This window comes from Camelus bactrianus, chromosome X, assembly GCF_048773025.1.
Source record: "Camelus bactrianus isolate YW-2024 breed Bactrian camel chromosome X, ASM4877302v1, whole genome shotgun sequence".
NCBI classification, from domain to species: domain Eukaryota; kingdom Metazoa; phylum Chordata; class Mammalia; order Artiodactyla; family Camelidae; genus Camelus; species Camelus bactrianus.
Window position 1 is genome coordinate 35182061 of NC_133575.1, and position 18203 is coordinate 35200263.

Consider the following 18203-nt stretch of genomic DNA (forward strand, 5'->3'; position numbering starts at 1 on the left):
CAAAAATCAGGAGGCCAGAGGGTGGCAGGAAAGAGGTATGCTGATTTTCCCCATCTTTAATTACAGGGAGTTGGTAGATACTATCTAAAGCTGGTAACTAAGGACAGAAAAAATATAGTATTTAAAGTAATAAAGGTATCTACTAGAAAAACTAAAAATATATTAGCAATCAAAAAAAAAAAAGTGTGGGGTGAAACAGTGGGTGTGCACAAAATTCCTTAACTTTCAGAGTGAACATTCCATATTATTCTATCCAAACTTGGACAATAAAAATTAAGTACAAATATATTAAAAAATATATATGAAGAACTTTTCATAACAGTTGTCTCATAAAAGGGGGTGAGGGTGGGCACTTTTATCTTTTTGTCATCATAAAGGTAACTACTATTATAAAAAGATATTCATGATACATAAGTGAAAATAGCTATGTGTAAAATAGTACATAAACTATGACTCAATTTTTATATAAAATACACATAATATGTATTCATACATATGTAGAAAAAAATTCCAAAAGCTTTATACCAAAATATGGGCAATCGTTATCTCTAAGTACATCATATTATAAACATTCTATATATTCTTTATGCGGATGGATCTTCCTATAATAAGCATATTTCATTCATATTGCCATCGGAAATAAGAAAACTGCAAAACTCATCTTTTTTTGTGAGGGAGGACTATTAAGAAAAAAAAAATTAGTCAAAACATCCTCACGTATCTTCCAAAGCCTAAGCCACAAACTACCTGGATTCTATATACTCAAGTTTTAATAAATCTTGCAAATAACCTTTATGCCTCAAATATAAAAATCCCCATGATAGACAAAGGCAGGCTATAGGTTTTTCACTCTGCCCAAGCCTCTCCAAGTCATTTCTGATGGAGCTTATGATTCACTGGACTGCTATACAGAGAAGGTTTCCTATAGGTTGACACCAACTCTAGCACAGTAATACGCTTTTCACACAACATCAGCTGAATACCCACCATGAGCAAAGCATTGCACAGGGTGTATCACAAGTTACTGATTAACACCACACATGACTGCCTCGAGTAGCCTACAACCCCGTGGAGAAATGGTGCGGACATGAGGCAGAACAGGGGACACTAACAGAGAGGGGACCGTATGGAGAACTCTGATAGTATTTTGCATTTGTATACAAATATTTCCAAACAAATCAACAAATACTTGGAGATGTGTAGGCAAAAATGAAGTGCTATTTTTTTTCACTTTTCATTCCTGTTTGGAATCAGAAAGTAGTCATCCTCATGACTCATTTGCCACTAAATCATATGCCAGGTTCCCCAATAGAACTTTTCATATAGGAATATTTAGTCTCTATTTGAGGGCAGACATTTCTGTGCTCCCACCCCCACTTTCCTAATGTATCATACACAGAACAGACACTAGAAATATTTCCAAGATGAAAACCGAGCCAGCTACCGGAGTTCCCCACAATAGCCCGCCTCACAGTATCAGATCAAACTATCATGCAGATACGCACACAGAAGTGTGGCCAAGTTTCTACCTAATGTAGAATATTTTTCCCTTTTAATTCCATGGTAATGAAAACTTTGGCAAGGCAGAAACAGAGAAAAGCTCGAAGAAGAAAAATAAGTATTTATAAACAAAACCACTTCATATTAAGAAAGTCTGAATTTTATTTAGCATTTTATCTGAGGCACTAATGAGAGTAAAGGAAGAAAATGAAGGTGGATCCCATGTTGAATTTTAAGGAGTCTCGCGAGAGTGAAAGCACAGGCTGTGACAATCTTGAAAGTATGAAATGCCTTGTTTACAATACACAAAATATATCACGGGGACTGCCTAGCAAAAGGAGATGGTCTGACTATCTGCAAAGTCTTTCCAATCTGAAGACTCCAACACCTGTCGTTCTGCTGTTTTTTTTCCTAATTCCAACCTAGAACTCTATGGACAGAACAAACAGTACGAAAAGCTTTTCCAGGTAAAGGAGCCTCTGAGGGAGTGTGGCATGGGTCCTGAGAAACAAGTCAACTGGCCTAGTGTTCAACCAACATAATGCTACCTAAAAACCTGAAAGCCTTTGCACTTACATCTCAGACTAGACCAAAGAGACAATTCTCTTTAAGCTACAATTTCAGGATTATGTAGAAAATCACTACTCTTCAGATAATAAATTCATACTATACTATTAAGGTGACTTTTACCTCTTTGTGAAGAAGAGGTCAAAATAATAATTAGGATTTTTAAAAATGAAAAATGAATTTCACTCAAAGTTAATAAAATGAATCAGTGACCCAACTATATGTATCCTCAAAATAATTAGTTCTACCCAGGCTGCTAGGATAAATAAATGAGTTAAAAAATTAGAAGCTTATATACAAGACAATATTTTTACAACTACAGCCATCAAAAAGAAAAAAAAAGGAACAGAGCTTTAGACATGGTATTATTTCCTTAGAAGAGCATTCCTTGAAACTGTTTACTACAGTTATTACATAAGCAAAGTAAGAACTGCAGGAAAAAAACAACCTAAAAATTGGTATTAAATGTGTTTAATGTCTTTAATAATTCTATTATTTGTAAATCCTTCCACCAAAAGGGAATTACAGTTCTTCAGTGTATTGCAAACATATCTTTAAAAAAAAAAAAGTCAGCCCTAATGTTGAAGCTATGAAACAACTTTTTAATTATTGGCACTATACTAAAAAGCACAATGGAGAACATTTTATTTAAATAAAAATGGGGATAATATTTCACTGGGGAATATAGCCAACGGATTTTTTTTAATCTCTCCACGTCTACATCCAATGGTGGTACTTTATAGGCAAATTTTAAACAAATGCAAATTTTTAAAAAACAACCAAAGCCATGTTGTGCTCAGGAATACTATTATACACATACCATATAGGCTGTTTTATAGCAGATACTAGTTTGCCAAATTTCAGACGGCAAAATGCTAAGCAGTGAGTTTGGTATTGTCCAGCTAGTTGTTTCTCGTCATCCTGGAGAATCTGGCAATGTGTAATGTTGAGACCATCTTGTCACCACCGCTTCTATCCTCACGAGTGACTCCACTGTGACAGCACATTCACAGCCTTAGGATGCAAGGCCTAGCAAAAAGCCTCCCACAAATCCACTGGATATCACGATGTTCCGTTTGACAAACTCTGTCGCCTGAAACAAAGTTTAAACAAAAATACTCGTCATTAGGCTACGACACAGATGAATTTTGAAAACGTGACACTAGATGAAATCAGACAGACAAAAAAGGAAAATGTTGTTTGATTTCCACTTATATGAATAGTCAAATTTATCAAGACAGAAAGTAGAACAGAGGCTACCAAGGGCTGGGGAGAGGGGTGAATTGTGGGAGTTACAGCTTACCTGTGAAGAGTCTTCTATCTGGGTTTTTTTCTTTGTTGTTTACTTTCGGGTTTTTTTTTGGGGGGGGGCGGATTAGGTTCATTTATTTATATATATACATTTATTTTTAATGGAGGCACTGGGAATTGAACCCAGGGCCTCGTGCATGCTGACCATGGTACTCTACCACTGAGCTCTACCCTCCCCTAGAGTTTTCTATTTGGGATGATGAAAAAGTTCTGGAAATGGATAGTGGTAATGGTTGGACAAAAGTGTGAATGTACTTAATGTTAGTGAATTGTGCACTTAAAAATAGCTAAAATGATAAATTTTACGTTATGTATATTTTACCACAGTAAGGGAAAGAAAAGATACAAATTTTTAAAAATACTCTTAAGTATTAAATCCTAAGCTAAGTATCATTTTCAGATGCTTTCCTCAATTCTATAGATATTAAGCAAAAATCCTTGTGTAACTATTGGCACCTATTGCAGGTGCCAACCACCCTGCAAGATGCCAGGGCTGTCCATTACATCCTTAGGAGCCCGGAGCCCCCAGCCAGGTCCAGGAAGCTTCTTGCTATTGGAATAACAGGAATATGGGCAGCAAAATTCTCACAGGTAAAAAGAAGTCTCCTAGGGGAAGGCATAACTCAGTGGTAGAGCACATGCTTAGCATGCACAAGGTCCTGGGTTCTAATCCCCAGTACCGCCATTAAAAAAAAAAAAAAAGAAATCTCCTTATAGTGCAAGCATAAATGAATGGATGATCAATTTATTAAATCATCATAACACAGATGATTTAATAAATTCCCATGGCATGCACAATGATGTTTATTCACAGTCCACTTAGCCAGGAGGAAAAAATGTGCAAGATCGAAAAAATAACACCTTGATAAAATGTTTAACCCAACTAAAATCATGAAGAAGCAATTAGATAAAGCCACACTACGGGATACTTTGCCTAGATGCTTCAAAAATGTCAGTGTCATGAAAGACAGAAAAACAAAAACAAAGACAAAAAAAACAGATGACGGGACCATTTAAGATTAAGGGAGACTTCAGAGATAAGACAATCAAATGAAATACATAATTTTTAATTGGGGGGGAGATGTGAAAGATATTTTGTGCAAAAATTTTAATATGAATTGTTTATTAGGAAATATTATTATATCACGTTAAATTTGGAGAGATTAATAGTAGTACTTGTAATTATATAGGAGATATGCATACTCCTGGAAGATATGTGCTTAAGTATTTAAGAATAAAAAGACATGATGTCTTAGACAGTTCAGCGAAAAAAAAAAAGTGTAAATCTCACACACACACAAATGTTGCAAAACATGAACAATTTGGTGAGTAAGTGAAGGGTTTTTGGGTATTCATTGTTTTTGTCTTTCAACTTTTCAGCTGACTTGAAATTTTTCAAAATTTGGGGCAGTCAAAGGATAGAATAAAAACAAAGGCAAAGGAAGGTTCAGCTCAATTCTAAACAGAACACAAGAAGAAAACATAAAATGCACATAAAAAATTAATAAAACTAATCCACACTAATAAAATATAAACATTTTCAAGCTATTCTACCTCAAAAAAATAGGTAGTTTTAGTTAACAACTAAAAAAAATGAGTGATTTAAATGGTAGCTTGATCTCAAATTTTAACTTAACACTCTAGACATGACCAGAAACACCATTTTTTAAAAAAAGAAGACAATCTCTAGTTACATTCTCTGCTGAGATTCATTAAAAAAAAAAAAAGCCCAAAATATACATTGTCTTACTTCTTCAATTATATTGTTGATTTCAGGTGCTGCCTTATTTGCTCGTTTCTTAATCTGTCTTTTTGCTTTGTTTACATCTTTTTCAACTCTCTTCCAGTCGATCTGCACATAGCCACTGTGACTGGCAATCTGCAAAAATGTAATAAAAATGGTTAAATCTAAACCAACTAGGTTGCTAACAGAATATATGAACATTTAGATTTCAAAAAATGTATGAAGCTCATGGGTAAGAATCACAATTTATTCACGAAGGTATTCATTTACAGATACTGAGTGCCTATTCCGTGCTAAGCACTGTTCTAGACCCCCAAGCTATAGCCAAGAACAAGGGAGACAGAAGTCCCCACCCTCAGTGAGTTTAGGGTCTATCAGAGAAAACAGACTTAAGTATAAATAATTACTTAGATGTGATGAACACTATGTTAAGAGAAGTAGAGTACTTAATGGGAAAAGAGTCCAAAAATTGTATTTATAACTATTCTATAATTCTCTCATAATTTTTGGAATTTGAGAATTCACTAAAAAGGCACAGAGACTATTGAAATTATATAGCTAATAAATAAGTAACTTTAATTAAATAGATGTTTAATTATAAGAGATCAGAAGCCAATCAGTTATTAGGTCACTAAAATAGCCTGATAAAAGGCTCTTCACTCTCTTTATTTAAATTAAGAATAATGCTCTACACAAGTTTCATGCTATAAATTCTTTTAATAAAACTATAGCTAAATGCCTATTAGCCCTAAGAAAAACTCTCATATGCTGTTACTGAGACACTGCAAAATCTGAACAAGAACAATAGTGTGTGTGTAAGCCAGTACACTGAGTCCCTCCAAATAATACAATCAACATGTAAAGTATCACATGAGCAGTAAACAATTAAGCCTCGCGTACTGTCATAAATCACTTCTACCAAGCGGATGCTTTCTTAGTAATCTTTTAATGCATCACTTTAACTATGAACCACACATAAGATACTTTAAATAATAAAAATAACTGATTTTATATAAATAGGTTGGGAATCTTAGGTTCCATTTTCACTGTGAATGACTCCATAGAAGAATCTATTTATCTGCATTTCTTCCTATATTTATTCAGCTACTATCACATCAAACTCTAGCCTCGGTAAAACAGAGTGGTAATCAAACCAAATGGCAAGTGAAAGCTTTTTCCTGGCAATACCTGGCATGGCAATTTGGGTCCCAGACATGGAGGTGATGATGAATCTTAGGGTCCCTTCCACAGACAGCAACCATAAACCCTGGTTAAGAACAAGGACTCCAGAATTAACTAAAGCAAGCAGATTTTGAAGAGGAGTTGAAACTTATAGGAAGGTACCAATATGAGGTGAGTTGCCTATTTTTCTGGCTTTATCCGGAGGACAAGATGGAGTTGCAGAGTGGCTAAAAGTTCAACAGAAAACATGCCATCTTTCTGGCCTGAAGAACCAGAGGACATTGCCCAGGACAATAACAGCTTCCAGGAAGGACAGAGCTAGAGAAGGAGAGACCCAAATTCTATGTCTAAACTCTATTCAAGGCCTGAACCACACATTCATGGGGCATAATGAAGCACTTGGGCCAAGGCTAAAAAAAAAAATAACCTGAGATTTGAGCTGCTACCTGCCACAGATGAAATGGAATTTGCAATTTGAGTCTCACCAAGTTAACCACCTACTAAAATCAAAACACCAACATACTTCATTGGAATAAAACAAAATCCAGACTCTCCACAACATAACATTCCCAACCCAGGAGAGCCCAGGATAAAATCCAGCTATGTGATGTGATAAAGCCGGAAGATGTGGCCGCGTCTCAAAAGAAAATCAACAGATGTCAACTCTGAGATGATGCAGATATTGGAATGATCAGGACTTTAAAGCAGTACTATAACTATGCTCAGTGAGGTAAAGGAAACTAAGCTTGTAATCAATGGAAAGACAAGAAATCTCATCAGAGATCTAGAAAATATAAAAAGAACCAAATGGAAGTTCTAGAACTGGAAAATACAATAACTGAAATAAATTCATTGGACAGCCTTCATGGCAGAAGGTAGATGATGGCAGAGGAAAGAGGCAATGTACGTGAAGCTAGATCACTAGAAATTATACAATCTGAATAAAAAGACAAAAAAAAAATAAATGAACAAAACCTCAGGACATTATTAAAGAGCCTAAGACACATGAATCAGAGTCATATTCAGAAGAAAGAATAGGAGGGAATATTTAAAGAAATAATGGCCAAAACCTTCCCAAGCATGGTTAGGAAGACATTAATTTACGGATTCCAGAAACTCAAGTAATGATCTAACACAATTATGAAATAACAGTACTCAAATGATGCAGGGTTGGGGAGACAGAGAAGTTCAACAAATGATAGCTAAATTCCCATCTTCCATAATAGGAAGCCAGTAGTTAATACCTCAAGCTGAAAGACAAAGAAATAGCCAATCAATTTGTTTGGGAAAAAGGAAATAAATACCTTAAGAATCAGCTAATAGTTCGAACTGATTGCCTCAAGGGAGGGGAAAATGGGGAGGTAGTGGGGGAGGCAGAGGATTAATCTGTAATAAACCTTATACATGTGTTTGACCCTTGAATTATAGGCATGTACAACTCTAAAAGAATAAAAACTAAATTTAAAAGATCTATGTACCATTGTCTACTTTAAGATGGCAATGTGATAAATATCTACTGGAAAATGCCTAGAAAATGTTACTACAAAAGCTTTAAGTTATAAGTAAATTCATACTTATCTTTAAATATATGCAAAGGTACTAAAAATATGAAAGCAGGCCTAAATAATAGGTAATTAACCTAAATAGGTAATTAACCTAAATGCCATTTGTTTGTTTCTTATTTCCTCTTTCTTTCTACTGAGTTTTCAATAAGTCATATTTGTGGGAAAAACTGCTTTAATGCAGACAGGTCCCATGTTCTTCTGCTTAGTGACGTCGAAGAGTATGTGGACTAGACACAGAGAAGTACGAGGTGGCAATGGCAAAATGTGGATTTGAAGGGTACATATCAAGTGGACTGAAAGGGACTTCTGAAAAACTGACATGCAGAGGAGACTGAAATGCATAATTCTCTTTATCTGTGAACATCGTGGGGAACTCTGCTTCAGTCCAGTACCCTTTTCCACTAAACAGAAATGATACCTGAGTTTTCAAAATAGCTACTGAATATCTTGATTCTTCATAACTATGTAATTATCTTAATTGTTGGTTCTATGTAAACCCAAGTCAAAATCAGCTTAAGTAGAATTCTCCTTTGTACAAATACTGGCATATTCATCCAAAGAACTAAATTTAAATATTAAATATATTCCTTCTTACCTCTTACCCCAAGTAATAAGCAATTATTCCTAATAATGCCACCAATAGAGAGAAAAAAATATATATATATATATATTTAAACTATTTAGTAAACAACTCAAAATCTGTCTCTTTGTACTTAAGGCAATGACACTGGTTATTACATGATCAATGGCTTCGGTGCTGAAGTCAGATTTTGGTTGCTATGACCATCAATCATTTTTCAAATCTGACAGTTCTCTGTATCTTTAAAACTGTTGCTAACATTTATTCCCAGAGATTTTCAATTTTAGGATTTACTATATTTGATCTTCAGGGAATGATATTTTTGGGAAAATATATGCCAAACAGACATGAATGCCAGATAATATCCTGATAAACATCCTCTAACTGCAAAGCATTTTTAAACCTTATACTTAGAGGAACATGAACAAGACGAAAATTTCAAATCCACTTGTCTCAGAAATAGGATTATGAATGATTTTTTTAAACCCAATTTTCCACTTTCTATATTACTGTGGTTCTCCAATTTTAAAAAACATGTTAGAAATTGCTAAGAGCAATTTCCCCTGGGAAGGAAGACTGTACAGCTAGGGAACAGAGAAGGAAAGAGACTTTTTGAATTTTATATATATATATATATATGTGTGTGTATATATATATACACACACATTATGTGTGTGAAATTTAAATATAGGTTTTAAATGGTCATGATGAGCAGGTTATGTTATTGATGAGATGCTTATTTTGCTAAGGAAATGCTTCAAGAGAAGTTTGGGTAAGTAATAACGAAAAAAAAATGAAGCACCTCAAATAGCTGGGATCAAACTATGTTTAAAAAAAACAAAACTTAAAAGTATTTAAATTGTCTTTCGTGACAAGATGCCAGCTCTCAAAACTCGTTTTAGTTTTTCCACATACTGATGCCTACAATAAAAATTCTATCTTCTATTAAAATGGACAAGAGTGAAATGGCTGCACTTGACTTTCTCAGTTCCCAAGGGCTACGCATGTAAGCAGAGGCAAGGACCTAAAGCTCTGACATACCTGAAGGAGAAGAAAGCCACCACCTACTGCGGTTGCTGCAAGTTTTCCAACTTTCTGGAACAAAAATCCCGCACACCTTCAATGACAGAAATGACAAGGGGTAAGAACAATCAATGATGTACTAAATCCCTCCCTCCTATTTTCCATTGCTTTCCTAATAAAATCTTAATGTCTTCCCATTTCTCTTGATCATGGCCCTTACCCGCTCAGAAACTCTCAATGTTTCCCTTCAGTTATGCAGACTAGTCCGAAGTGCACAATCTACATTGTCTGAGATGTGCTTCAAAATAAGGGACAAAGAGGGGAACTTACAGGAAAGACTGGCTACTAAAACTGAATGTTGAGTACTCAGGGGTTTATTACACTCCTCCTATTAAGTTGAAATTCCCCATAATAAAAGTGGTTTGCTTTGTTTTGTCTTTTTTAACACAGTCAAGATGTTGCTCAGACCTGGCCGACCCTCACCCTACCCAAACCTACTCCAACCCAATTAGCTTCAAAACAGGTCACCGCTATTGCTCAAGGTATTAATCTCCCTGTTTCTAGGGGGTTTCTATCTAAACCTTTCCTACCCTTTAAGGTTCAGCTGAAGGTCCATCTTCATGACTACTTCAGCCCACATTTCTCACGGCTTCCTTATCTATTTCTCTCTAAATGTTAAACCTGTTTTGTCTCATCTATCCTGTAAGGTCAACCCATACTTCTTTCTTGATTTCTCTCCTTCAGCGAAGCTCATGCTTCCCTTCAGTATTCCAGATCCACAGTGTGCAAAAGAATCTCAGATTTCTAACTCTAGACTTCTGTACATGGTTGAATACTGTCCCCCCCAAATCCATGACCTTCCCAGAACCACAGAATGTGATCTTATTTGGAGTAAGGGCATTGCAGATGTAATTAGTTCAGATGAGGCCATATTGGAGTAGGGTGGGCCCCAAATCCAATATATCATAGAGACACTCAGAGGGAAGATGGCCATGTGATGACAGAGGCAGAACTGGACTGATACGTCTACAAACCAAGGAAAGCCAGGGACTGCTGGCAGCCACCAGAAGCTAGTAGAGATGCATGAAACAAATTCTCCCTCTGAGCCACCAAGAAGGAAGCAACCTTGTCAATACCTTCCAAACTTCTAGCCTCCAGACCTGTGAGAGAGTAAGTTTCTCTCCTTTTAAGCCACCTACTTGTGGTGCTTTGTGACAACAGCCCTGGGAAATAATACACACCTCCATGAATGGAAAATTTACATTTCCAATTACACGATGAGCTTCTCTTGCACCCAGAACCACATACTCAAAATGTGCCAAGGCAAACATCATCTTTGCAACCAAGCCATCTGTTGTGAAGGTCCCCATTTATAAGTGCTCACACCATTCTCCAGGCTCACCACCTCATGCTCATCTTAGACTCTGCCTTCTTCATCGCCTTTGGAGTCCAGCTGATTGCCAACTCTGTATACTCGAGTATCTCTAAAACATTTGCTCCCGTCTTCTTTCCATTCTCAAGGGCATCATCACCTTGCTTCCAGACCACACTAAGGGTCCTCTAACTAATCTTCACACCTCCCATCTCTCCCAGCAGCCGCCCATCCTGATGTCAGTTTTAATTTCATACTATGACCACAAGCCTATAGCTACCTACAGTCAATGTCATCTCAGCTTCCCATTTATGTCCTGAATGGGTCTGAACTGTTAACTGGTTAAGTGAATGTCCATTAACCATTCTTCCTCAACATACGTCACAACAGTGTATCAATTTTATACCCTAAGAAAATTGCAAAAATGTACTGCACTGACTCATTGCAGCAAATCACCTGTATAATATTAGAGTCTTATTACACAGCTCCTGGACTGCCACCTGGCTATGGTTCAAACATCTGTGTCCTTCGATAGGGCAGACAGCGACAAAGACTCAGAAAAGGGAGCAGAGGAGGCAAGCAGTGGCCAGGTCTTAACAACATCCCAGGGGGTGTGCTTCGTAAGCATGTCTATCCTTTGCTTGATGGCAGAATGAACCTACGAACTTCCCCTGCTCTGTCTCTAGGCTTTCCAAGCAAACTTCTGCCAATTATGGGGCTTCTCACCAAGTTTGGCCTAAAAAGAGAAAAACACACAATGATTTAATTTGATTGCTCAATTATTTATAAGTCTCTTTTAAGATGGGGCTTTAGGCCCTGACTCACATTAACCAATCGCCCACAGCACCAAATTGTGAGCTTATTTAAGCAGAAGGCCAAGCCCTGAATTGTGGCCAACCAAGTACAACCAGCCTGTGAAGAATGATTTGAGTAACCAGGGCTCTGACCAGGCGTCTCTCTAACTGCAGGCTTTTTGCATAAGCAGCATTATTTAAGTATACATCATGAATAAATACTGAACCTCTTCATCACAGAATCTTCACAATGAGCGTTTCTACCATAAAATGGCATTAAGTAAAAAAGACATTTAAAAGAGTGCACCACTGTTCCAAGGTGCATGTGAAACACAAATCAAAAGAATTCATTTTATAATCAGATAGTTTAAATATGTAAATATTTAAATTAATGTAAGATGAATTTAACTTAGAATCTTAAGAAAAAAATGATTATTCACAAGTTAAGCACCCACACTAACTTCAAAAATTCTCTAAGGTCATGAACATTTTCAAAATAAAGGTCAAACTTGTTTCTGACCCTTGTTATTTCCCTAATCTTTTAGTCCCAGAATAACAGAATTAGCTCTATAGTAGCAATTATATAATCATGTGATCTGAAATGTTAACTGGTTAGGTTAATGCTTATTAACCTCTCCCCCTTAATATACTCCACAATATTATTACTGAGTAAGCAATCGGTCCTTTAATTCCAACAAAGACCCAATGTGCTATAAGTCTTCTTCAAAATATTATCATAATCCGAACTAGTCCACAAAAATTAACAGAAACATCTGTATCATAATCAATCATTTTTACTGAGAATTTTATACTGTTCTCCACAGGGCTAATAATCCCTGAGACCAGTGTTACTGTGGGAGTTCTCACAGGGTTTTCCAGTTGTTGTCATTGAACAAGTAAAAATTATTCACATGTAATTAACTCTTCTCTTACATATTTTCCTCTTCTCACCCACTGTCACTGAATCAGATCCACTACATTTACTAAATCGGGGCGGGGGGGAATATATAAAGAATCAAATGAAGGGTGAGGAGGGAACAGTGGAGGGCATGGAGGAGGAAGACCACCAAAACCCAACAGTCTCTGAGTGTAGATTACACTAATCATATCAGAGAAAAGCCTCAAGGTACAGCTCTTCTGGGATTAACAGTGTAAAGCCACTGAGTGAGCCATAATTGGCCTATATACAAAAGGGCAGCAGTCAGGCTCCCAATGACAGTCAGGCTCCCAAAGAAATTTAATGAAAAAAGATGTTGTTCTCACCAGCCACTCACTCCACCCATTACAATCTGGGTAGCCACTGAGTATTTCTCTACCATAGGTCCGGAACTGTGGCCAAACACTCGACTCCACCAGTGGTGTCTTCTTGCATACTCAGTTAAATCCAACACTTCATAAGAATCATCATCACTTTCATATTCTTCAAAACAGAAAACGAAAACAACCAATTTAGAGTCAACCGAAAGTTAGAAATGTCCTACACATTCTTCATCTGTTATAATTCATTGTTACTTTTGCCCAACAGCTAAAATCGCCCATATGGAAACAAAGTTTGTTAAACACAATCCCTGAGACTAGGGCCTCGAGAGTCAAGGGCCTAGCATCTCCTTTCCAAAGGCACAGGGACCGGCCTAGGGGCCTGGGGCAACTCTAGTTACACAGCAGAGGGGTCCCCCCCGCCACAAATCTCAGCAGGTCAGTTCAGTTTCACAGCATGAAGGGGTCATCCGCAAATCTCAGGTTCAGGGTCAGTGCAGAGTCCATTTTCATCAGTGGGAGAAAGATGGGGGTCCTCCACTGACAGAACCGGTTAGAAGGAATTATTTGGCAAGAAGAAATTATTCCAGAGCCAAGACTTTCAAAAACAAAAAACAAAAATAAATAAAAATTTTTAAAAAACGTTATAAGACGGAGAGGAAGGGCCCGAGGTGAAGGTAAGGCAGGAGGTGGGGCTGTGTTGGGGGCGGGGGTCGCTCTTCGGCTGCGTTCCGCAGAGAGGGGAGGGAGAGTCTAGTTCGAAGGGGGTGCTCAAAGGGGCTGCCTCAAAAAAACAGAGCCCCCAAGAACCCCGGCGCAAGAGAAAGAGGCAAGGTCGACAGCTGTGAGTCACGTCTAAGACACTACTTCGCGCCCCGGCCGCTCACCTTGGGGAGGGGGGTTCCGGGTCGCCATGATACCGCCGGCGGCCTGTACTGAAGGTGGTCCCAGCCCGCCCGCCTCTCCCCCACGACTTTAAGAACCGCTCTAGGCTCAGGTGGAAGTCTATGATCTCTTTTTTTCCTCCTCCTCTTCTAGGCGCGTTGTCCTGTCCCCGCCCCTCTTCTAAGCGCAGGGCCTTCCGCGCAAGCGCAGGGCTCGGGTCGCAGGGAGGGGGGAGGGGAGAGGGAAGTTGGCTTTCAGCCCGCGAGGGCTGGTGGGAGTTGTAGTCCTTTGCCCTCCACAACCCTGGTTTCCCACCCCTCCCCCTCGAGAATTTCCATAACCTGAACTGTGTTATTTTGATTTAAAGAGCCTCAGGGCTGGAGGGGAAGGGCCGTCCCATGGTGGTTAAATCGAAACCACTAGCTTGCCATTTGTAACACTGTACCAGAAAGAGGATTTTAAAAGAGAGAAGAGAAACTGTTTCAAACCACCCTTTTCTAAGGAGTCAAGGGCTCACTAACGGTTGGAAATTTTTTCTAACGCGCTGCTGCTGGGAATTGGAACCTTTTCATCATCACCTTCTCCACAGGTTTCCCGCCTAGAACCCGAGGGAGGTTGAGGGAGGCCTAGGAACTGACCTGACACAAGTTATTCAAGAGGACATCATTTTTAAGCATCATTTTTACTGTTTAAATCTGACAGAGGAACCGGGTCAAGTTCTTCACGCAGAAGCCCCACGGGATTCTGTAGAATGAAAAACCATGTGGATCACCAAGCTGCTAACTCAGGTTCACATAAATCAGCCCCGAAACTTGTTTTGAACTTGCATGGCACCCGTGTTCGTCGTACAATTAAAACAGCCCTATCAATATTCGTATTATGAGAATACGAATATGAAGAAAAAACTAATTCTTGTAGAAGTTACATTACTTAAAATGTTGACTTCATAATTGCACTTGGCTTTTCAAATCCTGGTACTTTAAATGCAAGGGTTGATTCTCTAAAGTTCCTCAGCCTGTGCCACACCCTCTCGTCAACCCCCGGCCAAATGCAGGTCTAAGACTGGCTGGAGATGTTAGTGTCCAAGGACACTTTGCCTAAGATTACACTTTTCAGAAACAAAATAACTTTAAGGGACATAACTTCAGAGGTCCTCACTGAAATGTTTTTTTTTCCCCAAGAGTTAACAGATTTAAGTTCACACTCCTTCCTCCCCGTTGCCCACCTACTCGTGATGAGGTTATAATAAACAGAAAAATAGCAAATGATAGCTAGTGAAAGAAGAGAAGGGAAAAAAGAGAAAGGAAAATTGCAAATTGGGAGAACAAAATTACAAATTGGAAGAGGGTTGACTGGGCCAATGACTTCCAAGTTACACTTTCACATACTTTTAGCAATATCTGCCCGCTACATAAAGAAGCCACTTTCCTGTCAAGGCAATGGTGTTTAGAATCAAATGATTATGGAGAAATGAGGGAGAAAATGAAAACAAAACACTGCCCTTAAGATCCCAAAGAATAGACCTTTGTATCCAAAAGGTATCCAAAACATATCTGATAATGAATTAAAAGGCAATCATTTCTCTAAAGGACTTGAGGGCTGAGAAGGAACTTTTTAATGCTCTTCCATTTTTTCCTGCAGTGATATGCATGCCCTTGCCATTACCTCAAGGAAGCTGGTTTGTATGATATATTTTTCTAGCGTGAGTTTTTTTCTTTCCTAGTATCAAAAAAGCTGTCATTTTGTTGGCTCAGTGATGAATGGTTTAATGTGTAAATTGTGTACACAGACGTTAAAAGGTACTCTGATCCTCCTGATTGGTTCAAGGGGGTGTTTTTTGTTTGTTTCTTTGTTTTTTTTTTTTTTTTGTAATTTCCATTTTGAATAGTGGTTGTTGTTTGGGGCTTTTTTGTTTGTTTTGGGTTGTTTTTTTTTTTTTTTGGTGGGGGGAGGTAATCAGGTTTATTTATTAATTTTTTTAATGGAGGTACTGGGGATTGGACCCAGAACCATGTGTATGCTAAGCAAGAGCTCTACCACTGAGCTATACCCTCACCCTTGGGTTGTTTTTTTTTTCAGTCGCACTAATCAACATTTTCATTGTGAACACCGATATCTTATCTACAGCTGTACCAAAACATAATTCAGATAGTTTCCAACTTTTCAATGGGTAGAGTTCCAAAAGTTTATGAGTAACTTATTTGAAATAGAAAACATTTTCTATTTAATCCGTAATGAAACTGTAGTGAAACTATTCCTTCCTGATCTCCACCTTCCCCCATTGTCTTTGGAAACCATCTGTTAAAAACAATTTAGTCAGAATTGAGAAAAACAAAAAGCAGACAAAATAACAAACAGAAGAACAATTCACCCTCCATGGGAAATCAAACCTCCCCCATTGGCAACACCAAATCCCAACACAATGGGGCCCACTTGTTACCGGAGAGTATGTTCTCATCTTGAGCAGGAAAGAATTCAAGAGCTAGTGTGATAAAATGAAAGCAAGTTTATTTAGAGAGATACACATTCCATAGACAGAATGTGGTTGGTCTCAGAAGGGAGAATGGCCCCAGGGCATGGGGGTGGTTGGTTTTTATGGGCTGAGTAATTTCATATACTCACAAGTGGGAGGATTATTCCAACTGATTTGGGGAAGGGGTGGGGATTTCCAGGAATTGGGCTCCCACCCACTACTTGGCCTTTTATGGTCAGCCTGTGAACTGTCATGGTGCCCATGGGTGTGTCATTTAGCTTGCTATTGTATTATGATGAGCCTATACTGAGGCTCAAAGTCTACTGGAAGTCAAATCTTCTGCCATCTTGGGCCTAGTAGGTTCTCACCAGTTTATGTTGTATCCTCAACTGCTGGTTCATTCTTTTAATGGTTATACCCCGCCTACTTCCCTCCTGTATCACACTCATCCCATGTTTGCACAACTTAAAATGCTCTAAGTGACCTTTCAAAGTAGAGATAATCAATTGCTGATGAGAAAAGTGTTGTGAAGTTGATACTGATGCACTAGCTTGTTGGAGTGTAAACAGGTACAAATTTTAGTAATGTGTAACCACAATCTTAAAGATGCCGCTTCAATAATCCCACTAAAAAATCAGTACCAAAAACTATATAAAAAGTCCATATGCTTAAAGATATTCATTACAGGGTTGTTGTTTTGTTTTGTTTTTCATAATGAAAAGGAATAGGGACAATAGGGAAAATGGAAAGTGTCTAAGAATAGATGAATAGTTATGGAAATTATGGAAATTTATATTTTAAAAGATGTAATAACAGGAAAGTGCATAAGTGAAAAAAATTATATACCAAATTGTATTTACAATTTTATTGCAAGCAGTTTATTCAATTTCTGCTAAAAATCCATTAAGATTCAATAAACTGGAATGGATTCCATTGCAGACTTGATTCTAGCCCATTGGCATTTATCCCCATGTTAGGCTGAGCTAAATGGTTTATAAGGTAGTGTTACCAAACCAAACTTGGGTCCACTCACCCATGAGCAGTAAAGCCAATCTACTGACACTGAGTTGTGGTGAAGTAAACTGCAGCATTTATTGTAAAGCACCAAGCAAGGAGTCTAGGACAGTCTAATGCTCAGAAAGTCTGAGCTCCCCAATGGTTTTCAGCAAAGCATTTTTAAAGGCAAGGTGAGGGAGGAGGAGTCCCAGGGTATGTGATCAGCTTGCACACAATTCTCTGATTGGGTTGATGGTGAGGTAACAGGGCGGTGTCACAGAGGTTAACATTATCAGTCCTTAGGCACCAGTAGGTCTGGGGACTACATGCTTATGGTCATCAAGTAGTTAATTTCTTCTATCTGGTGGGGGTTTTAGCATCTGTAAAACATCTCAGGAAATATGCATCAGATACTATTATCTAGGTCCTTCTGAGAGGAGCTAAAGCAGAGGGTATGGGGAAGGGGTCTGTCCCAGAAAGGCCCCATAGGGTCCTGCTCAGTTGCAGTAGTGGTAGAAGAGTAATGGGTGGAAAAATAAGCAAAGATAGCCAGGAAAACCCTAAAAAGGAAGAGCAGTGAGTGAGGACTAGCCTGACCACATACGAAAATATAATTTTTTTTAAAGTTACTAATTAAAACAGTGTCATACTGGTGTATGAACAGACAGACAATCGAAGAAATAGATTGGAATAGAAAGTCCAGAAATAAAAGCAATATATACAAGAATTCAGTACATGATAAAGGTGTAATCTCAAGTCAGATAAATATGAACTTCACTAAAACAAACAAACAAAAAACAAAAACTGTTGTTGGAACAACAAAGATTGATATCTAATATATGGAAAAATACAACTGAATCCATACCTTACAACATGTACTTGGATGAACTCCAAATGGCTCAGACACCTAGATGTAGAAATTAAAATAATGAAAATAATTGAAGAAAGTTGGGC

The 18203-nt window shown here is 37.9% G+C and overlaps 1 protein-coding gene across 1 annotated transcript; it reads right to left on the reverse strand.

The window, feature by feature from the left end:
• Nucleotides 1–1638: 1638 nt before the first annotated feature.
• On the reverse strand, nt 1639–13968 carry FUNDC1 (FUN14 domain containing 1). The gene is made up of 5 exons (XM_010968055.3): nt 13783–13968; nt 12902–13058; nt 9491–9566; nt 5129–5257; nt 1639–3160 (listed from the first exon to the last, which is right to left on the reverse strand). The coding sequence occupies exons 1-5, from the start codon at nt 13808–13810 to the stop codon at nt 3083–3085; spliced, it is 468 nt and encodes a 155-aa protein (XP_010966357.1). The 5' UTR covers nt 13811–13968; the 3' UTR covers nt 1639–3082.
• Nucleotides 13969–18203: the final 4235 nt, after the last annotated feature.